The following is a 24,235-nucleotide window of genomic DNA, read 5'->3' on the forward strand; positions in this document are numbered from 1 at the left end:
TTTTCAGATCTATATGTAGCACATATTATATTATACAGTACTTCCTCCTTTATGTAGAATTGCTCAGCTATAATTTCTTTGCCCTTTACATTTTTTATCAAAGTGCATTTGTTACACCTGCTTAATATAGGAAATGTTTTCCATTTGTTGTCCAGTGACAATGAAAGCTAAGTGAGTGCAGTCTCTGGGAGTGTTTCTCATTCTGTGAGCATTTATCACAGTCTTGCTTGTGCTTTGGTTCCTTTGTTACTGACATATTCTGCATTACAGAGCGAAACTCTTGCCGAAACTTTCTGCAAGTTAGTTAAAATGTTTTCCCCTCTATGTAACATGTTGCACTTTAATATCTTTGGTATTTATTATGTTTTTGTTTTGTTTCTTTCCAGCTTCAGTCTATAATTACCAAAGTTATTGCTCATTTCCATGACTTCTCCGTCCTTTTTTCTGTGGTAAGTCCCTGTTCATTGCCATGTATTTTTTTTTTACATTTGATTTTTTGCTCTATAGACCTGTTCTTTACCGTGACAATTCTATATGACTATTCTAGGAGAAATTCCTGCCGTTTCTAGATATGTTCCAGAAAGAGAGTGTTAGAGTGGAGGTTTGCAAGTGTATCATGGAGGCTTTTATCAAGTGAGTGCTTTATAAGCCAGTTTCATCATTGAGTTTTCTTACTACTGTACTTTTCTTTATTCCTTTGCTTACTTTGTCACCCGCCACAGTTTGTTGCATTTTTGCTTCCCATTTTTTTTGGCGGTGACCCTTTTTCCTACAGCACATGTCAAGCACTGTACTGAGGACTTTATGCAGTTCCCGGCAACAAATTACCAACATGACAACATTGTACAGGATACGTTCACTAGGTCCACCTCATTTAGGTTGACATGCATCAGGTTGAGCACTGAAAGTAGACATGGCTTAGGTCCACCCCTGAAATAGGTCAACATGGCTAAGGTCGACAGGGTCAGATGGTCCCCACAAGCATTCAGTCGACAATGGACAGGTCAACAGTCAAAAGGTCAACATGATTTTATGATTTCTTTTTTTTTTTTTGTGCTGACACGCGGTATTTCATACCCTGCCGTCCACTGCGTCGTAGAGGGAGAATAAAATAGTGTGCCGAGTACAGTGAGCCATACGAGGGGATGCAATACAGTTTGACGGTGTCCATGTTGACTGTGTCAACGCCCGGCACAAAAAAAAATGAAACTTCATGTTGACCTTTTGACTGTCGATCTTCCAGTTGTTGACCCAATGCATGTCGACCCAATGACCCATACCCTACTGTACTACTTTAATGTGGAATATTGCTGTAATGAATATACGTTCCAGTCTATCACTGCATGTGAACTGTATTTATATTACCTCTTTAGGCACCAGCTGGAAGTGACGAAGGATCCGGTAATCCTGAATGCTCTCCTCCACGTCTGTAAGACCATGCATGACTCTGTGAAGTAAGACTCTGAAACTGTTGCCCAATAATATCCTGAGGTTTCATATCTGGGGTCTAGAACAGGGAGACAGGTGCGCAGCCTGCAGAACAGGGAGACAGGTGCGCAGCCTGCAGAACAGGGAGACAGGTGCGCAGCCTGCAGAACAGGGAGACAGGTGCGCAGCCTGCAGAACAGGGGGACAGGTGCGCAGCCTGCAGAACAGGGGGACAGGTGCGCAGCCTGCAGAACAGGGGGACAGGTGCGCAGCCTGCAGAACAGGGGGACAGGTGCGCAGCCTGCAGAACAGGGGGACAGGTGCGCAGCCTGCAGAACAGGGGGACAGGTGCGCAGCCTGCAGAACAGGGGGACAGGTGCGCAGCCTGCAGAACAGGGGGACAGGTGCGCAGCCTGCAGAACAGGGAGACAGGTGCGCAGCCTGCAGAACAGGGAGACAGGTGCGCAGCCTGCAGAACAGGGAGACAGGTGCGCAGCCTGCAGAACAGGGAGACAGGTGCGCAGCCTGCAGAACAGGGAGACAGGTGCGCAGCCTGCAGAACAGGGGGACAGATGCGCAACCTGCAGACCCAGGACATGTGCCCAGCCTGCAGAATTCCAAACATGTTTTTCATGGCATTGCATTGGGCCTTTACCCTAGGGAAATAGAAGTGCCAACAATAGGTCTGCAATTTAACAATAACAGACTTAGCAATCAGCACTCAGTAGATGACATGGGCCCCATGTACTTAATAATGTAATTATTTGCTGGCGCTGAGCAGGTGCAATGTTTGTCGGCGGATGTCATGTGACTCAATTACTTCTGCACAAGGCTGACGATTCAACCACAGAGCACTGACCTTAATGTGTTCTATGTGTAGCTTTAAATCCACAGAATGCTGGCACTAATCGCACATGTGTGGCTTAGGAAAAAACCTTTGGGAGCCTGTACTGAGCACCCTGGTTATAGCTCAATATCTGTACTAGTATACCATGTATGGTGAACTAGGGAATAGGTGGCAGAGGCTTCTGGCAAGACTTTAAATGCTTGACAGACAACTTCCAAAAATGATTAAATACCATTACAATACCTTTCTTATTTAGACAAATACAATTCTAGTAATAGGCTGCATAGTTTTAATGGTACTGTAATATTGGTACTTGTGTACTATCCAGGCGCCCATCGCATCGCAGACCATAAGGCATGCGATGGTATGCGATGCGATGTTCCGCGATGTCCCCCAATGTCATACAATGTTAAAATTGTATGGCATACAATGCCATATGATGCGATTATAAATTGTATAAGCACCCTAATGGGGGCTTACAATGTTAAATGCACCCCCACGCCACCCCCACTATGAACGTGAACCCGAAGCGTTGCGAGCGCAGCGAGCCTGCGAGGGGCGGCAGTACGCGTCCTCCGACCTTTTCATACCCCCACTATCCGCGTCGGCGTGGAATTGATTTTATATAGTGTGGCGAGCGCAGCGAGCCACCGAGCCCGAAGTGTGGCAAGCGGACGCGGAATACATGTAAAGTAATACGCGGGGCTCCCCACGCTTCGGGCTCAGTGGCTCGCTGCGCTCGCCACACTATATAAAATCGACTCCACGCCGACGTAGATAGTGGGGGTATGAAAAGGTCGGAGGACGTGTACCGCCGCCCCTCGCGGGCTTGCTGCGCTCGCCGCGCTTTTGGGTTGGCGTTCATACTGGGGGTGGCGTGGGGGTGCATTTAACATTGTAAGCACCCATTAGGGTGCTTATACAATTTAAAATCGTATAGGGGGCTTATACAAGTTTTAATCGCATCGCATCACTGTGCATCCCGTGTATGGCATGCGATGCGATTAAAAGTCGTGCGACTCAATATCAGGGGCGCCGTGATAATACACAAGTACCGTAATATTTATATAGGGGTTGCTCTTCTTTAACTTACAGTCCAGCCACATAATACCCATTCTCTACTCTTCAGTGGCTGCTTGTAAAATAGAGAATGTATTTCAAGATTGGCATACTCCCTTTCAAAGCCTACATAACCATGGTACAAGGTGCCCAATTCCATTCTGCCCCAGCTTATTTCCAATACATTTTCCATGCTCCGTCTACAGGCTCAATCTTGCACAGTATATGTCATATATTACATTAATCCGCACATTCACCTGGTGCAGGGGTGGCCAACCAATCAGAGGCAATGAGCCAAAAAATATGTTATGGTAAGACAAAGAGCTGAGCTCCCGCAAGGCCACGCCCCATTTTTAAATCGTTTATGGCCTAGCTACTAGCAGCACATTTACATACCTCCCAACGTTTGTGTTTTTAAAATCAGGACCTGCCGCAACAAAGGTGCGACTGGCTCGGGAAGGAGCGGGGCTACATGTCAGGTGGAAGTGGTCTAGCTTTGCAACCCTAATTTTCGTAGGAGTGCCCAGAGCTCCAAAACAGCTGGGCAGCTCCTGGCTCCCTCCCTGCACTAAGGTGATGTGGTGCAGGAGCTGCATCTCATTAAAAAAAAGAGCCACATGCGGCTCAAGAGTCACAGGTTGGTCACACCTGACCTGGTGCACACTAGCCACACTGCATTGTTGCTGAAATGCATTTTTGACACAAAGAGACGCTCAGTGTTAGCAGAGCTGCAGAGGACCTAGCGGCTCCATCACACCAAGTGTCTTACACAATGGCAGAATAGCTGTATCCTTCCCCAGACCTTACAGGATTAACACACACAAGATTCCAACCAGGTTACACAGAATAAATTAACTATGTTTTATTTGAAATTCAGGGTCAAGGAGGAGTTACTGGCAGCCACTAGAAATCTGATGGCCCAGCTGTAATATGCCCAAAATAGCCCATGCGGAGTTAAAGGGTAAATAATTATCTAGGTCCTCCTGAGCAAATTATGGGACATGGAGTCAGAAGGCCCAGGGGACAAGCCCATAAGGTTGACATTATCCTCCTGGTGTCTGCGACATCTGTGAAAGGAGGATGAACCCATGAAAAACTTCCCTATGTGGGCTAATGTACGTAAGAAAGAATTCCCTATAGAAAGTATCAGGCATAAGGCTACAAGATTCTGATAAGGCTGTAAGCAAATCCTCAATTGTTACATCTGGAAAGTGTTGGGGGCCATTGGGGAAATCCTGATTGAAGTACATAATCTAATTTATCATGTAAAAAAGTGATCTCACCGTAACGTCAGGTGACTGTCTGAAACGTGACGGATAACCTGACTAGGGAAGCTTTGAGCAACTCGTATTTCTCTGCAGCCTGATGGAATGTGTGGAGCCTCGTAGAAGACCCATCCAAGGGCGTAATTACCATAGGTGCAAGGGGTGCAGCTGCTATGGGGCCCAGAGCTGAAGGGGGCCCATCTTTACTGTATAAGTTATATTTGCTATATACATTTATTGTTATTATTTGGTATATAAGGGCCCTCACAAACTTTTGCTATGGGGCTTACGAATATCTAGTTATGCCCTTGGACCTATCCACAACACCACCCTTAGAGTGAAGGCCCCTGCTCTGCCATAAAGCAAAGGGATAAAATACCGCCTCCCCTGAAACTCAGGAATTTGCACTAAAGCGCAAAACTATATTTAAATGAGATTTATCCTAATACATGCCTCACCCTGCGTATGTCCCAGAGGACAGGGTTGTCCTTTAGTGATTGAGGGATCTCTTGATTGTGAAGGTGAAGAAAAGCAATTACAGTTAATCAAAATATTGCTATCCAGAGTAAGGATGTCCATCAATGATTCGTGATCATTGATGGTTTATGACTGATGTAGAATAGTTTTGCCATTGATGGGGAGAACCAGATGGTTTCCCTCCAACAATGGCTCAGCATCACCAAATAGTTTTTATTTATTTTCCCCAAGGTGCTTAGCTCCACCCCTGACACCTTTGATGCCACACACCCAGGTTCTGATTGGCCCATGGGCCAGTCAGTGAAAGAAAAGCGATGGCCAGTGATAGGTAAAACCATTGATGGTCATACAGTACATCAAATAGCATGCAACCATCGATGACCATTTGCACTATCACCATTGATGGCGATTGCACTAATGATTCAAAACCATTGATGGTTTATGGATGATATTGAATACTTTTACCATTGATGGGGAGTTCCACAACCACACTACATCAATGGCACAGCAGAAACAATGTTTCTTTTTTTTCCCAAGATGTCGGGACACTGAGCATAGCTCCACCCCACGTCAACCCGGAAGCCACACCCCCATATTCTTATTGGCCTGTGGGCCAGTCAGTCAAAGAGAATGGATGACCATCGATAGCTAAAACTATCGATGGTTGTTCATCACATAGTTTATATCTATCGAAGCCAGTCTTGGAGATGATGTAAGAAAGTTGCATGGATAGACTGGTCCTTCCCAAATATTTTGTGGTTTTTAAATGCAAATATCAAGCACTTGATTGGGAGAATAGTGGCATATAAATAACATTATTATTACTGATGATGATTATTATACAGTTTAAAATTGTGTGATTATAGATGTTTTTTATTTGCACAGTGCTCTGACTCTTGAAGATGAGAAGAGAATGCTGGCCTATCTCATTAATGGATTCATACGAATGGTGAGCATTACTCCTGTACCCAGGTGACTTATACTATAGCTCGGGAAAGAGTGTACAGGGCCATAGAAAGACAGGACGGGGTCTGTGTGTAGGCTTCTTCCCCATGGGAATAACACCTGGCACATGCACAGACTATGAGAGACTGGCACTGGGTCTTCTGCACATATTTCAGGCACAGCGATGGTGAACATGGCATCAGTGACATATTTTTGTTAATCACATCAGAAATCTCTGCATGTTTCTGAAGCTAATGCCAGAGATCTGCACATGCGGCAGACAGGAGGTAAGTATAGCAATGGGTGCAGAATGGGCGTGCAGTGCATATAGGCCCTTGATCTAGGGGGCCCCAACCCACATAGAACTTAAGGGGGCAACTCGGCTCTTTGTGATTATCCATAGAAGATCAAAATGTGCCGCTGTTATTACAAGTAAATTGGTGTAAAATATATTTGGTAATTCCTAATACAGGCAGCGCCCCTGAAAATGATCCTGAAAATATTTAATAATAAATAGGGTCCTTAATGTATTTGAAATGTATAATGCACTTCAGCAGAGAATCACTAGATGGCGCTGTAACGCCATGTAAATACCCTGGGAGATTATTTTATCTGTGCAAGTGTGGTTATCATGCGACATCCACTTTCTGCCGAGCATTGTTCTAAATTCCATCTCCAACTATGATCAGAATCATCTTTATTGGCCAGGTATACCTGCGTATGCTTGGAATTTTTTGTGGTAACAGTGCAGCATCAATCAGGGAACACAAAGGGGGTGGGAAGAGAGGCATAAACATACATCACATACATTTCACATGTATCTAGAAAAGTTCTATAGAGCATTGTTACTTTGATGTCTAGATGTTATTTGAAGAAATTCTTGGTGATATCTGGAGTCAGTCAGGCCCGCCCGATGGGCTGTGAATTTGCAGTCTGAGCGATTATCAAACCACCTTGCATGCACACTGTACACAGCGCGCATGCATGAGCCCTTCGCCAGAAGGCTTCACCCACTGCTCGCAGGGTGATTGACACCCTGCGGGCGTTTAGGAGCATGTAGGCGGCATTTTCTGGGCATTCTCCATTATTAATGCCCTTATACACATGACACACATAATGCCCCTTACACATATGCCGAACACTAATGCACAACCAACCCACCCGCAGACAGCACTCGCACAGCCGCTAACACTGTGACCTCTTTTGCTGAAAATTCATCTTATTTGCATTGTTATGACCAGGACACACAAGGAGCTTCCGATGATTAAAATGATATGCGGCATTCCTATATTCTGTGAGCGACTGTGGATGTACCTGCATACGGAATGCTACAGTATGTTACAGTGACTTCCATGAATACACTATTTCATATGCAGATACAGCCTCACTCACACACAGAATATAGGCATGCTGCATATCATTTTAATCAACAGAAGCTGCTGATGCCCCTAGGCATTCCAAATGCCCTAGGCAATTGCCTAGTTTGCCTATGCCTAAGGCCGGCACTGAACGCAGGCGTTCCCCAGCCGTTGGGGGTGGGAGGGCCACTGATGTCATCAGCAGCCTCCTTCTCCCGATGTTCTTTGCAGTGCCCAGTGAGTCCTGGCTCAGTCATTGCTGCGAGCAGGGGAAAAATCATTAGATGGTGAATTATTTTCCCTCTGTGTGCACAACGGCGTACAAGTTCACAACCATGCACAGGGGCCGTGCATGGAGAGTGCGGTCGGCGGGGTGACGTCTGCCTGCTCACTGGGCTCTGTACGCAGCAGAGCAAGAAGGTCTAAATCGGGACCATTGTCCATTTTTACAATTAAGTGGGTATCATATGATGAGATCACTATGAAATGGGTTTTGTCTGTTGTTTTTTATTAAAACACAAAAAATTGTACATATACAAAATTTCGGACTGTGCAATAAAACTGATAAATAAAACATATCAAGATGTAAATCCTGCAAAAGCCTTATGTCATTATACAATGAATCTTACATGTCATAAATGTCCAGTTCTTGGGCTCCAGACAGACATCCAATACAATGAATGAAAAAAAAAAAGAATAAATGACATCACAATTTAATATCACAAACAAAATAGTAAACACGATGAAAAGAAAACAACAAACCAAAATAGGACAGAAAATAAAAGCGAAACCTAAGCAAAAAGAACTCTGACACCAGGGCACAAAATGAAGGGAATCTTCATAATATCTGAATGTAATCATACGAAATTGCAAACATAAAGCATAAAAAATGTTTAAATATGTCAATCCGAATTCTAATAGCGACACCAATTTGTTTCAAACAACTTCAATATAGGATATCGATACTGGGGTGTCTATATATGTTCCTCATTCAGCATAAAAGGGACCCCCCCTTTCAGCATTGGTGATAGTGGCCCTTTTCTCAAAATAAAGCAGAATACAGACATTGTTAAGGACTTACCTGTTTATCGCCCGCTCAGGCTTATGACCCAGCCTTCTTTTATTGACCGCACTGTGACTGCTCAGACTTACGACCCCGTCCGCTCGGACCTACGACCCACCCACCTACCCATTTGTACTTACGACCTGCCCAGACTGTTTAGTGACCCGTGCTGCGCACGTATTGCAGCATCTCAGAGGATAGGAGGAGAATGACTTTTCTTTATTTAGAAGTGTACTGTACTTGTATTATATCTTTTTATACACGTTCGTTTAACGACCGAGTCATAGGAACGGAACCAGGTCGTTAAGTGAGGAATGTCTGTATTTTGAGCTGCTTGGTGAGATGATGCTGTGGAAACTGTCCAATTACTTACTATTGGAAGAAAGTGCAACAATTCTGTCTTTCAAGTCCCAATTTATAAAGCTGACACATAACATAGCTAGGAGGTATAGCTTCATATAGCAAGTGCCAAAACCTTTCCCTAAATTTTCAAATTTTACCACACTCTCACATATTGTGAAAGAATATAGCTTGGGAAAATGTACATCTGGTTGCCCCAGAACAATATTTGTTTATTACATGGTACTTTTATTACTGTCTGTACCATGTATCCTATAATGGCTAAAAACATGTATCATCAGCTACTCCAGTGGGGTTTGAACTTCTGTTTCTTTCTATGGAGGTCTGGCCCTGCACTTGTACTATGTAATCTACCGTATTGTAATCCGATAAACACAGTTTCAACAGAGAAATTGCTGTAAAATGGAACCTCGACCAGCTGCAGTGATTTACTGTTGTATGTGCTCTATTCCAAAAAGAGTTCTTCAGGGTCAGTCCACCTAATCATTGGCTGAGGAGAGAAAATGCAGGCATGTGATTGGCCATGCACTGCTCTTCCTGTCATTGGAGATTTCTGAAACTTCAGTCTTTTAGAATCATGCAAGAACATGGTTTAGGGTGAAATGCCAGCAGGGGAAAGTACCGGGTATATGTAATGTTTCTGGGAACTCTTCCTATCGTAATGCATTTATGTTACTAGTAACTATTAGTAGTATTGTTATACCAGCCCTGACACTGCCTGTCCCTGTGTCCTACTTTTCAGGTGTCCTTTGGGCGTGACTTTGAACAACAGCTGAGTTTTTATGTAGAAGCCAGAGCAATGTTCTGCAATCTGGAGCCAGTCCTTGTCCATTTAATTCATGTGAGTTATGTTCACAGGTGTCTGTTCTATGTATCTGTGACACAGCATACGGCCGTCAGTGCGCACTGCTGATTATTTTCATTCTTATGGGAATTGTATACAGCTTTTTCACTCGTATATTATGCTGCTGTTCACTTTACTCCAGTTCGACCTTCAGAGAGCCATCTGTCTGCCATATTGTTCTTTATGTAGCGTGTAGATCACCATGTTATAGCCCTGTCTGTGTGCGGCTATTTTATTATTAGGTGTCCAGTCAGCCATCTTGGAATAAAAGATGTCCAATAAATCTAATATGTACTTTGTTTATACCTATACAAAATAGAATGAATGGAGCTCTCTAATATAAGATTGACATAATCGTTTTGGTTATCTAGGAGACCTTTCTCAAGCAAATGAGAAGTTTCACATTGATAATAGCATTTGTTCTATTTGCCCACTGCTTTTCCCATCCTGAGGCATTCATAGAGTACCACACAATATGGGGTTTATTTACTAAGAAGGGATGTTGCCCATAACAACCAATCAGAATCTACTTCTTACTTACTTATTTAGCACCTTCTAGCAGAAATAGATGGAATCTGATTGGTTGCCTATAGCAACATCCCATCTTTAATAGAAATCCCATCTTAGTAAATAAACCTATGACTGGGGTCTGCCTCAAAGGACTTGCTTGTTCTTTAATAGTAACCATTTTTTATCCCTAGAGCGTGAACCATCTGGCCATGGAAACCAAAAAGGTGATGAAAGGAAATCATTCCAGGAAGACAGCCTCTTTTGTCAGGGTATGTGTCATGTGACCATCTCCACATGTGTCATGTGACAGTGTCCACCTTTGTAGAATACTTTCTCCTCACAGTTTGTCTCTATGTATTGTTAAAAGTAAACTATAATGGCTATAAAATATATTGACAGTTTCTATATAGGAACGGTTACCAAGTGAATTAAGCAGATAACATTTATCATAAATAAATGCTGAATGCACCAAGTTGTCCAATAGGTTATGGTGATCAGCAGAAGAGACCCTGGTGATTTAGGACTTGTTAAGGTTTTTTTTATAATATATATATATCTTGGCATACATTTCTGAAAGACACCATCATTTGATCCCTTGATCATTTGATGGCTGTATATAAGCTCTGTAATGGTAGCAATGGTGTTTACCGTCCACATTAGCAACAAATGCAGTTTATCAATTATATTTTTTTATTAGTGTGAAAGACACTACAAACTATGACAAAGCATTGTATTACTACAGGGGTTCTCAATCCCAGTTCTCGGGACCCCAGACAGTTCACATTCTCTAGGTCACCCGGTAGGTGCACAGGTGCATTCATTACTGTCTGACAAATTTTAAAAGATGGTGGAGCTAATGATTTCACTTGTAATTCTGTGAGGAGATCTACAAAACATGCACTGTGTGGGGTCCTGAGGACCGAGTTTGAGAACCTGTGTATTAATACATTGGCCATTAAGCCTCTAAATCAGGGGTTCTCAAACTCTGTCCTCGGGACCCCACACAGATCATGTTTTCCAGGTCACCGGGCAGGTGCACATGTGTATTCATTACTCAATGACACATTTTAAAATATCCACACGTGGAGCTAATTATTTCACTTGGGATTTTGTGAGGAGACCTGCAAAACATGCAATGTGTGGGGGTCCTGAGGGCCGAGTTTGAGAACCTGTACTCTAAATGATCTAGAGCAGGAAAGGTTAATATGAAGTCCCCAGCTGCTGCTGAACTACATGTCCCAGTGTGCTATTTCAGTTCTATTCAGTTCTAGCTTGCCCTGATGGCAACACTGAGGCAGAGCATGCTGGGATGTGTAGTCCCAACGCAGCTGGAGGGTAGCTTATTTCAAAGCCTTGATCTAGAGCCAATTAGACCTGCCCAGAATGTAAGTGCATTTTAGGTTGACTTTGATTTTCTACTTCAAGCCTGTAAACATTAAAGTCCTATACAGTACATAGAGCAGAGGTAAGTTGAACTAATAGAAGTACTTATTATTATTATAATTTTATTTATAAGGCGCCACAAGTGTTTCGCGGCGCCGTACAAAGGAACAATACAGGGAGACAAAGCTTAGCATTACATTGAATAAATAACAAAAATACAGTACAAATAAAGAGCGCCACAGATCAATACACATTACAGCTTAAATGTAAGTAGTGAGGACTCAATCAACATACAACTAGACTCTATAGTTACTAGAGGCTTGAGGCCAATGATGGAGATGAGTATGCAGACGAAGATGGTCACTGAGTGTTGGAGTATAGGAGAGCTGTGAGTGAAATGTGAAGAGAAGTGGGCTTTGACAACAGGAGGGAAGAGGTTGCTTAGTGGCAGAATATAACAAAATGCCACTCATTTAGGGCCAGATGCACTAAGCTTCAAAAGTGATAAAATGGAGAGTGATAAACAACCAATCAGCTCCTCTCTTGACATTTTTCAAACACAGTCTGTGGTTGGAGCTGATTGGTTGGTTGTTTATCACTCTCAACTTTATCACTTTTGAAGCTTAGTGCATCTGGCCCTAAAGGTGCCCATAGACGTGCCAATTCCGGCGCCACGATGTGTGCTTTGAGATGCGTGCTCCCGCGACATCTCATCGCACAGTACAAAAAGTATGTGCTGCACATACTTTTTGTACTTGCTTTTTATCGTATCGTATTGCATTGCATGCACAACGCATGCACAAAGCATGCAATGCAATGCTATTTAAGCTCAAAACGCATGGCCGAATCGACACGTGTATGGGCACCTTATGTGTTGTTCTCACTGTAGATTTAGGCAGGTGTCTCAGAAGCATTTATATAGGTGCACAGCTCAGTAACTCCTTTAGAGCCCAGCATGGGCAATAGGAAACCCTGTAATGATGGTGCGATTCAGCTGTATGCAGCATGTTTGCTCATTTGATCTCCTTTGAGGTCAATTCCATTACATTTACGTTCATCCCAGCGGTACATGAACAGCATTGCCCATGCATCATAGGTAATAGATTTGCCATATGAGTCATTTTATTATTGAAAAGCTCTACAAAACACACATTACAGAAATGGACATCGTTCTATTCAAAACAGCAGGAGGTGTCGTAAGTGAATAGATGTTTCCTTCATGTGAACATCGCCATCTGAGTAACTGTTAGCATTAGTGTGTTTGCAAGTATTGTGATTTTAATATTTCTTTTATTATTAATTTCCATAATAATCCTGATTCATTATAGAGTTGCAATCATTTTAGCCCAGTGTAGAACAGGTGCTTCTATAACTTACATTGTAATATTTCTTTACACAGGCTTGTGTCGCCTTCTGCTTTATCACCATTCCGTCTTTGGTCAGCATCTTCACCCGCCTCAACCTGTATCTTCATTCTGGTCAAGTGGCTCTATCAAACCAGTGCCTTTCACAAGGTGAGCACTATAAACCAACGCCTTTCACAAGGTGAGCCCTATAAACCAGCGCCTTTCACAAGGTGAGCCCTATAAACCAGCGCCTTTCACAAGCTGAGCACTATAAACCAGCGCCTTTCACAAGGTGAGCCCTATAAACCAGCGCCTTTCACAAGGTGAGACTATAAACCAGTGCCTTTCACAAGGTGAGCACTATAAACCAGCGCCTTTCACAAGGTGAGCACTATGAACCAGCGCCTTTCACAAGGTGAGCACTATGAACCAGCGCCTTTCACAAGGTGAGCACTATGAACCAGCGCCTTTCACAAGGTGAGCCCTATAAACCAGCGCCTTTCACAAGGTGAGCCCTATAAACCAGCGCCTTTCACAAGGTGAACACTATAAACCAGCGCCTTTCACAAGGTGAGCCCTATAAACCAACGCCTTTCACAAGGTGAGCACTATAAACCAACGCCTTTCACAAGGTGAGCACTATAAACCAGCGCCTTTCACAAGGTGAGCACTATAAACCAACGCCTTTCACAAGCTGAGCACTATAAACCAGCGCCTTTCACAAGGTTAGAACTATAAACCAGTGCCTTTGACAAGCTGAGCACTATGAACCAGCGCCTTTTACAAGCTGAGCACTATGAACCAGCGCCTTTCACAAGCTGAGCACTATAAACCAGCGCCTTTCACAAGGCGAGCACTATAAACCAGCGCCCTTCATAGTGTGAGCACTATGAACCAGTGCCTTTCACAGTGTGAGCACTATGAACCAGTGCCTTTCTCAGAGTGAGCACTATGAACCAGTGCCTTTAAAGCACTATAAACCAGTGCCTTTCAGAAGGCGAGCACTAGAGAGAGAGCAACAGCAAACTGGTGTTTGCTGCGTGGTGTGCACAAGCAAACAGGTACCTTCTATAAGAAGAGCCCCAGAAGTGGCCTGATGACTCATGATGATATTGAATTAGGTGGAAGCAAATGAACAATGCTTATAATTCCATAATTCCACATAATGCATATTCCCCCCCCCCCCCCCTCTCCCCAGGGTGAGCACTTTAAACCAGAGCCTTTTACAAGGAGAGCACTATAAACCAGCGCCTTTCACAAGCTGAGCACTATAAACCAGCGCCTTTCACAAGCTGAGCACTATAAACCAGCGCCTTTCACAAGCTGAGCACTATAAACCAGCGCCTTTCACAAGGTTAGAACTATAAACCAGCGCCTTTCACAAGGTGAGCACTATAAACCAACACCTTTAACAAGCTGAGCACTATAAACCGGCACCTTTCACAAGCTGAGCACTATAAACCGGCACCTTTCACAAGGTGAGCGCTATAAACCAGCGCCTTTCACAAGGTGAGCGATATAAACCAGCGCCTTTCACAAGGTGAGCACTATAAACCGGCACCTTTCACCAGGTGAGCACTATTAACCAGCGCCTTTCGCAAGGTGTGCACTACAAACCAGCACCTTTCACAAGGCGAGCACTATGAACCAGCGTCTTTCACAAGGCGAGCACTATGAACCAGCGCCTTTCGCAAGGCGAGCACTATGAACCAGCGCCTTTCACAAGCTGAGCACTATGAACCAGCGCCTTTCAGAAGCTGAGCACTATTAACCAGTGCCTTTCACAGTGTGAGCACTATGAACCAGCGCCTTTCACAAGGCGAGCACTATGAACCAGTGCCTTTCACAAGCTGAGCACTATAAACCAGTGCATTTTACAAGGTGAACACTATGAACCAGTGCCTTTCACAGTGTGAGCACTATGAACCAGCGCCTTTCACAAGGCGAACACTATGAACCAGCTCCTTTCTCAAGGCGAGCGCTATAAACCAGCGCCTTTCACAAGGTGAGCACTATAAACCAGCACCTTTCACAAGGTTAGCACTGTAAACCAGCACCTTTCACAAGGTGAGCACTATTAACCAGTGCCTTTCACAGTGTGAGCACTATGAACCAGCGCCTTTCACAAGGCGAGCACTATAAACCAGTGCATTTTACAAGGTGAACACTATGAACCAGTGCCTTTCACAGTGTGAGCACTATGAACCAGCGCCTTTCACAAGGCGAACACTATGAACCAGCGCCTTTCACAGTGTGAGCACTATGAACCAGTGCCTTTCACAGGATGAGCACTATGAACCAGTGCCTTTCACAGGGTGAGCACTATGAACCAGTGCCTTTCTCAGAGTGAGCACTATGAACCAGTGCCTTTAAAGCACTATAAACCAGTGCCTTTCAGAAGGCGAGCACTAGAGAGAGAGCAACAGCAAACTGGTGTTTGCTGCGTGGTGTGCACAAGCAAACAGGTACCTTCTATAAGAAGAGCCCCAGAAGTGGCCTGATGACTCATGATGATATTGAATTAGGTGGAAGCAAATGAACAATGCTTATAATTCCATAATTCCACATAATGCATATTCCCCCCCCCCCCCCTCTCCCCAGGGTGAGCACTATAAACCAGAGCCTTTTACAAGGAGAGCACTATAAACCAGCGCCTTTCACAAGGTGAGCACTATAAACCAGCACCTTTCACTAGGCGAGCACTATGAACCAGCGCCTTTCACTAGGCGAGCACTATGAACCAGTGCCTTTCACAAGGTTAGCAATATAAACCAGTGCCTTTGACAAGCTGAGCACTATGAACCAGCGCCTTTTACAAGCTGAGCACTATGAACCAGCGCCTTTCACAAGCTGAGCACTATAAACCAGCGCCTTTCACAAGGCGAGCACTATAAACCAGCGCCCTTCATAGTGTGAGCACTATGAACCAGTGCCTTTCACAGTGTGAGCACTATGAACCAGCGCCTTTCTCAGAGTGAGCACTATGAACCAGCGCCTTTCTCAGAGTGAGCACTATGAACCAGTGCCTTTAAAGCACTATAAACCAGTGCCTTTCAGAAGGCGAGCACTAGAGAGAGAGCAACAGCAAACTGGTGTTTGCTGCGTGGTGTGCACAAGCAAACAGGTACCTTCTATAAGAAGAGCCCCAGAAGTGGCCTGATGACTCATGATGATATTGAATTAGGTGGAAGCAAATGAACAATGCTTATAATTCCATAATTCCACATAATGCATATTCCCCCCCCCCCCTCTCCCCAGGGTGAGCACTATAAACCAGAGCCTTTTACTAGGAGAGCACTATAAACCAGCGCCTTTCACTAGGCGAGCACTATGAACCAGCGCCTTTCACTAGGCGAGCACTATGAACCAGTGCCTTTCACAAGGTTAGCAATATAAACCAAAGCCTTTGACAAGCTGAGCACTATGAACCAGCGCCTTTTACAAGCTGAGCACTATGAACCAGCGCCTTTCACAAGCTGAGCACTATAAACCAGCGCCTTTCACAAGGCGAGCACTATAAACCAGCGCCCTTCATAGTGTGAGCACTATGAACCAGTGCCTTTCACAGTGTGAGCACTATGAACCAGCGCCTTTCTCAGAGTGAGCACTATGAACCAGCGCCTTTCTCAGAGTGAGCACTATGAACCAGTGCCTTTAAAGCACTATAAACCAGTGCCTTTCAGAAGGCGAGCACTAGAGAGAGAGCAACAGCAAACTGGTGTTTGCTGCGTGGTGTGCACAAGCAAACAGGTACCTTCTATAAGAAGAGCCCCAGAAGTGGCCTGATGACTCATGATGATATTGAATTAGGTGGAAGCAAATGAACAATGCTTATAATTCCATAATTCCACATAATGCATATTCCCCCCCCCCCCTCTCCCCAGGGTGAGCACTATAAACCAGAGCCTTTTACTAGGAGAGCACTATAAACCAGCGCCTTTCACTAGGCGAGCACTATGAACCAGCGCCTTTCACTAGGCGAGCACTATGAACCAGTGCCTTTCACAAGGTTAGCAATATAAACCAAAGCCTTTGACAAGCTGAGCACTATGAACCAGCGCCTTTTACAAGCTGAGCACTATGAACCAGCGCCTTTCACAAGCTGAGCACTATAAACCAGCGCCTTTCACAAGGCGAGCACTATAAACCAGCGCCCTTCATAGTGTGAGCACTATGAACCAGTGCCTTTCACAGTGTGAGCACTATGAACCAGCGCCTTTCACAGTGTGAGCACTATGAACCAGTGCCTTTCACAAGGCGAGCACTATGAACCAGTGATGACTCATGAGGATAATGAATAAGGTGGAAGCAAATGAACAATACTTATAAATCCATAATTCCACATAATGCTAATTTATTCCCCCAGTCATTCAGAAGGCAAAGCAATAAAAGAGAACTGTCAGAGTTCGTCTGGGCACCCGCGCTTCCACCAACTTCGGCATCACTAAATCCGGCCTATTATATTTATATGCTACTTTACCATTGCAGACACAAGTACTAAATGCAGCATGCTTTGAAATGCAGAGAGTTTCTGCATAACTCCATAATCATTGGGTATGGGGCTGGTATGAATTCCACAGTTACTAAGAGTAATGTAAATGTATGGGGTTGGTATGAATTCCACAGTTACTAAAAGTAATTTAAGTGTATGGGGCTGGTATGAATTCCACAGTTACTAAAAGTAATGTAAGTGTATGGGGCTGGTATGAATTCCACAGATCTCCAGCACAGCCCAAGCCAGAAGCAGGGCTAGCGTTGTCCCCACAGTGGGGGATAGGACAATGCTAGCCCTGAGCTGGCGAAGCAGCCGGGGTGAATTAACACCTGGGCGGCTGTTAATACATCGCCCCGGCCACGTTAGGTGCGTTAGTAATACGTTAGGTAAGTCTTAATCCGGCCCCCCCCCCCAGTTAACCAGCGTTAAGTGCATTTCTGCACTTCACTCTGGTTCATACACCTGCCCCTACGTATTATGACGATGGCTGAGGGCTGTGAAATGTTTATTTTATTTATTTTTTCTTATATTTCAATACCAAGTGGTAATTAGACATAAATATGCCGGTGTAAGATTTGCTTTAGCTAGTAAAAAGGGAAAATGTAATATGGTAAGTTTTAGTGGCTTCCTGTGTGGCTCAGTAAATCAGTGGCGGGTATTGGCTTCTAGCTTATGTCTAGCTGTATTGCAGTTGCGGATATATATGTGGTCTCGTACTGAGACCACAATTTGAAGCGTTCATATTTTCAGGAGACAAACTGCTGTTTTATTTGCTTCCTATTTTCAACTGATCTGTGAAAGAAAAATCAATCATAGCATTGCTAATTCGCCTTTACCAATGTGGTTCATGAGGTGAAAATCAAGAAACACTGTGCTCTATAAACCCTCCAACCTTGCTATAACTAAAATGGGATGGGCAGTCTCCATCCTAGTTCCGCACTCCTAACACAAGCAGCTGCGTGTAGCTGGGAGCCAGTGTCCCTGTGATTAGTGTGGATTGTGGTTGGGAACGGTGGGATATTTCTCACTATGCCCCAGTAGGTTCCAGCTGCTTGTGTAAATAAGCTGACACAGAGCTGACTCTGGGTTTTCGGAAGAACAGCTATTAGCAGGTTTCTTTGTTTTGGATCTGATACTATGGTTCAGCTTGGACAAAACGAAAATATACCACGGAGTAAGGTTTCTTTTGAATAATTATTCTATGGCAACAAAAGAGCTGCAAAGTCAGGTGTTTTGTGTTATTTACCCTTGTATGTTATATAACTGCTCAGCGATGCTTCCTGCTCTGTAACATCGCCTTAGCAGTTCTATCACAGGGACACATTCCTGCTGTATTTTACTTCAGGGGAGAAGACCGTTGGAGCAGTTTCGCACAGCGACCAATCCTCTTCTATTTATCTTGTTGTACCATGTACTTGATAAATAATAGGTAAAGCTGATTGGTTGCAGTGGTCATCTTCATTTATTTATACTTGTCACAGATTAAATACTGGCTGCTTTATTCTTACACTGTCATTGGTTTTGTCCATCTGCAAAAAATGCAGCCTAGCTAACTGGTCTAAATTAGAGCCTATAACCGGAATTATAGCTGGGCTGGTCAATGTCACCAAAGTCTCAGTTCCAAGCCGGGTCATACACGGAATTTAAACCATTTCCACTGAAGCACTGACCCAGGATATTCCCAGGTTGGTGCCAATCACACGGCACATGGTGTAGTCCTCTTGCCATGGTGCAGTCACTGACCCAGGATATTCCCAGGTTGGTGCTGTTTGGCTGTGTAAGTAGATGGGAGTGTCTGTGAGTGACCTGCAGTACAGACACTGGTGCGACACAGGCTAAGAGGGGTATTCAATGTCAGTCGTCCTCCCGCAGCCATCTCCCGACAGGGGAGATGGCTGCGGGGCCCTATTCAATGCTATTTTCCTCGACAGCATTGAACAGGGGTTCTCCGCAGAACGAGCCCGACATCACAAGCTGTCGGGCTCGTTCTGCCGAGAAAAGCCGTAAATAGGCGAGATCCCGGCCGGAGCTAGTCTATTTCCGTCCTCAGCTCGCGGCCGGGACATTGAATCCTGACCGCCGAGCTCAAGTCGAGCAAAGCAATAATGGGACAGGGGCATGGCTGTCGAGCTTGCTCGACAGCCGTACCCCTGACAATGAATACCCCCCTCAGTGTGTACAGCGCTAACCCTTCAATTTTCCTGGAGAAAGATGCTGTGTAAACATGGTCAGACCCCGGTTGGACTGTGTGACAAATACTCAGTTTAGTGTTGGGTGTAATAAGGTAACCTGTACAGGACTGCCATCAGAGGACTGATACAAATAGTTAGGACCCCCATTTCCAGGGGGTCAAGGCTGTGAATACTGTGGGTGGAGCTACAGCAGGGGCGGGGCATAACTTGTTACGTAAACAACTTCTAAAAATGTATCACACTTTGGGCTGTGGGGATGGGCAGTGACTAAGTGCGTTTGGCTGTAATTTGTTGCACCCGCGATCACACCTCAGTCTGTATCGTGGTTGCCAATATATGTGTGTACACATAACACGCACATTCCTCACAGCACGCAGGTGTGACAAGTCGCAGCCTAGATGTTGGCTGCTGTATACAGATGTAGCCGCACTCATCATTTCCAAGCCAATCGCCACGTGCGACATCCATGGTGATTGGCGCCTTCCTGTCTCCACGCATGTGCATCTAATTCTCAGAAGCAGCAATGGCATGGAATAGCGATTCTATGCCTTAGGTACAACTTTGGGGCACCCAATGGGCACGAGCAGCCATATTGCAGCAACAATGAGTGGGGCTACATCTGGATGCACGTGAATACTCTCAAGGCATACCAACTTCACTCACACACACACCTAGCCCTGCAACAGCTAACACACCTTTATTCCATCCACCTCCCTCTCACATCTGTGATGTCAGGGAGTCAGAGTTTCCTAGTGTGGTAGTAAGTGTTCCTATATCTGTGACAGTCCATATTGTTGGTAGTTTTATTTCCTCTGTCATAGTGGCCATACTCTGCACCCCATCTGTAGACCCCGATTTTATGCCATTTGATGGTGACCAACAGTGCTACTTTTGTAGGAAAATAGGTTCAGAAACTGAGGATGGCGATGTAGGTGGAGCTACCAAAGGAGCGGGGCATCAATTGGTGCATAAACTTTTTTTGCCCCCAGCAGTGCCATATATACACATAATGCCACCAGTAATGCCATATATACACTTGCCACCAGCAGTGCCAGTTACACAATGCCCCCAGATACACAATGCCAGATGAACATATGCCCCCACAGTGCCAGATACACCTATGCCCCCACGGTGCCAGAATTTCCCATCAGCAGTGCAACTCACCATTGTTGATGCTGCTGTCCAGTAGAGCACAGCACGCTCCTCTGCTGCCCTCACCCCAGTCTGGTCCGGAGTCCTCCTGCGACGGTTGGTCCGCGACTCAGCCAATCTGGAGTAGGCCCGTGAGCTCTGATTGGCTGATGGCCCAGCCAAATTTTAAATGGTCGCAGGAGTCAGGAACACTGTGAGGGGAAGGAGAGCAATGGGCTCTCCTCCACTCCCCTTTGAAGGGAAGCCGCGGGAGGTCCCAGAACGTCGTTCCTCATTACATTGTTTTAGAAAAGAGCTTCAGGAACACCGTTCTGGGGCATTCCGGCCCAAAAATAGCCCTGGTGACCAGTTATAAGAATGCAGTATGATCACAGCACTTGGCTCTGACCGAGAGCTACAGTACATAATTGTTTTATTCACAAAGCATTCTAATGACTGCTGTGATTCATTTCAAGTGATGTAATGTGATTTCTCTCCAGGGTGCATTCCCTATAGCCGGACCACTCCTATAGACATTTACCAGGCACTGTGATATCGTGCACAAAGAATTTTTTAAACTTTGCAGATATGTGATTTATGGGCCTCTCCTGTGCCAGCACTGTGCAATTATAGGCAGTGGTTCATTATGGGGTTCAGTCTGCTAGATTGTGCCCGTGAAATTAGGCAAGACCCTATTCATTGTGATTCCATAAAGATTTGTAGTTTCATTGTTCTGAAAAAAAATATTGACACAATATTTGTATAAATGTAATATTATGTAGTAGCAACAGACACGGTCTCTGCATGTCTAGCAGTGGAGAAGTGGAGATCACCTTGTTAAAAGAGAATATAAACCAGAACACTGTGGGGATTATTCTGGTTCACTCGCAAAGGCAAATTGCTTCTCAAATGGACAAAACCATGTGCACTGCAGGTGGGGCAGATGTAACTCGTGCAGAGAGAATTAGATTTGGGTGGGGTTTTACTTCAAAGTGAGATCTATATTGCAGTGTAAAAAATAAAGCAGGCAGTATTTACCCTGCACAGAAACACAATAACTCACCCAAATCTAATTCTCTCTGCACATGTTACATCTGCCCCCCCCCCCCCCCCCCCCCTCCAGTGCACATGGTTTTGTCCATTTGGAAAGGAATTTGCCTTTGCGAGTGAACCAGAATAACCCCCTGCGTATATATGTGCTGTAACTATGATTACAGAGTAGATATGCTGCAGACTGTCCTTAGTTATCTGCTTCCTTGTCTGAGTTATGATGATGTCAGATGAGTGGTTCTGGCTGCTGTGTCTTTCCGCTTGGGGAAACGTGGCGTTCGGCGCCCAGGGTACTGAGACTTTGTAGTTAATGAAACTGCTTCTACCTGTCTCACAAAGAGCACTTTATCTCCGAAAACCAGTATCCAGAAACACTTCCTGACATCAGCCACATGGACCACTGCCTCCAGAGACCAGTTTATCATGGAAACCAGAGAATGCGTGCTAGACTCTACTAAGCAATAGCTAATTCTCCAGCTGCCATGTTCCACAAGAAAACCTGTACACACATATTGAGCAGAAGCTGTGTTTGTGTCATGTCTCTATGTAATCTATGTGCATACAACCAGTGGCAGCAGACTAGTGTGAGTGACCACAACGTTCATACCTGTCGGGAATGCAATTGCAAGAGCATGCGCTAAAGTTATTTTTCAAGATCTTGTCATTTGCCACAATTTTGCAGCTTTACACAAGGCAGTAGGGAGCCTGGATGGGTATTTCTCTGGGGGTGTGGGCTAATCATGGGAGGCATGGTCTAATCACGGAAGGCGTGGCCACACACCCTTAAACATATACAGATCAATTACACTGCAAAACCAGTATGATTTTGCAGTGTAAATGATTGCCGCTTTAAAAAAACAAACAAAACTGGAGATTTCTTACCAAATCTCTCACTTTCTGAATCTCTCATCCTATTACATTTCACCCAACAGCCGTTAGCTGTCATATACTGCATGCTGACATACCCTAATCACCATGTAAAATAAACGTATAGAACAGATTCATTGCTATAAATATATTGCTTATGTATCCCCTATTCCTAGCCCTAAACTGAATAGAGGTAACTCTTCCGCGGAAGTGTCCACTTTCCCAGTTACCCAGTGACACATCCGCCATCTTCCTCCTACCGTCTGCAGTATGCGTTCCTTAAGGTGCCCATACACATTGCAATTATTGTATACAATAATCTCATCGCATCCCGGTTTTGCTATGAGATCTAGTACAAAAAGTATGTGTTGCACATACTTTTTGTTCTAGATCTCATCTCATCGCAAAACCGAGATGCGATGAGATGCGATATTGTGTACAATATTGTGCGATATTGTGTATATAATTGAGTAACTTGTATGGGCACCTTTAGGTCGATACTGTCTAGGTCTGGGCAGGGGAGCCGAGAGAGGGGGGGAGCGGGTACTAATTACCCGGGCCCACACTTGCTGAAGGGGCCCCGCAGGGGCCCTGGTCTGACCCCCCTCCATCCCTCCCGGGTAGCAACAGTAGCACACACTTCTACAGCATGTGCTGTGCTGACAGCAGGCTCAGCCTGACAGCGTGAGAGGTCATGCTGAACCTGCAGTCAGCACAGCACATGCTGTAGGTGTGTGCTGCTTCTGAGATTACAGTTTTTAGAGTTTTCTTTCACCCTCCTCTAAACATTTTGGGGGCGTGGCCTAAGTGTGGGAGGTTCCCACAACACACACACTTAGGCCACGCCCCCAAAAATTTACCGGGGCCCGGCATTCCTCTCGACTGCCCTGGGTCTGGGGTAGCCAACTCCAGTCCTTGAGAGCTACCAACAGTTAATATTTCCCAGATCTCCTCACAGAACTACAAGTAAAGTAATTATCTCCACCTCGGTGAGTAATGAGTGCACCTGTGCAGCAGCTAGGTTGTCTGGAAAATGAGAACTGTTGGTAGCTCTCGAGGACTGGAGTTGGCTAACATTGGTCTAGGTCAACAGGCAGAAGGTTGACACATAAAAAAGGACAACATGCATTAGGTTAACATAGAAAAAGGTTGACATTAGTTTTTCATGAATTTTTTTTTTTTTACCAACTTGTTCATCCTTTACCATCACAGTGGGCCAAGCACAACCAGACACCTTGCCCGAAGCTGACCTTTTAACCTTGTTACCTACATTCCGGTAAAAATGTCAACCGACATTCGGGTAAAAAAAAAAGTGAAAAACTCATGTCAACATATTTGACTGTCGGCCTTCCCATTGTCGACCTAATGCTTGTGTCGACCTTTTGACCCCGTCGGCCTTAGCCATGTCAATCTTTTTCATGTGTCCACCTAACCCCTGTTGATCTTCATTGGTTGACCCAATGCATGTGGACCTTAATAGTGTTGACCTTCCGACCCTATACCGGTTGAAGCTGTAAGAATCTACGCCATTTTGTATTCAGTCTGAGTATATAAATGGTAATGGATGCATAAAGTAGTGCAGTGATAAAATGGAGAGTGATAACTAACCAACCAG

The 24,235-nt window shown here is 44.8% G+C and overlaps 1 protein-coding gene across 1 annotated transcript in view; it reads left to right on the forward strand.

The window, feature by feature from the left end:
- Positions 1 to 24,235, forward strand: part of VPS35L (VPS35 endosomal protein sorting factor like) — a 166,734-nt gene that overhangs the window by 123,597 nt on the left and 18,902 nt on the right. Inside the window, exons 20-26 of the mRNA XM_083153228.1 lie at positions 387 to 449; positions 548 to 633; positions 1,374 to 1,454; positions 5,962 to 6,025; positions 9,545 to 9,643; positions 10,348 to 10,425; positions 12,939 to 13,053. Coding sequence (XP_083009354.1) covers positions 387 to 449; positions 548 to 633; positions 1,374 to 1,454; positions 5,962 to 6,025; positions 9,545 to 9,643; positions 10,348 to 10,425; positions 12,939 to 13,053 — 586 coding nt within the window. The remainder of the gene's footprint in view (positions 1 to 386; positions 450 to 547; positions 634 to 1,373; positions 1,455 to 5,961; positions 6,026 to 9,544; positions 9,644 to 10,347; positions 10,426 to 12,938; positions 13,054 to 24,235) is intronic.

The sequence above is a fragment of the Crinia signifera genome, chromosome 7, assembly GCF_055691185.1.
Source record: "Crinia signifera chromosome 7, ASM5569118v1, whole genome shotgun sequence".
Classification (NCBI taxonomy): Eukaryota; Metazoa; Chordata; class Amphibia; order Anura; family Myobatrachidae; genus Crinia; species Crinia signifera.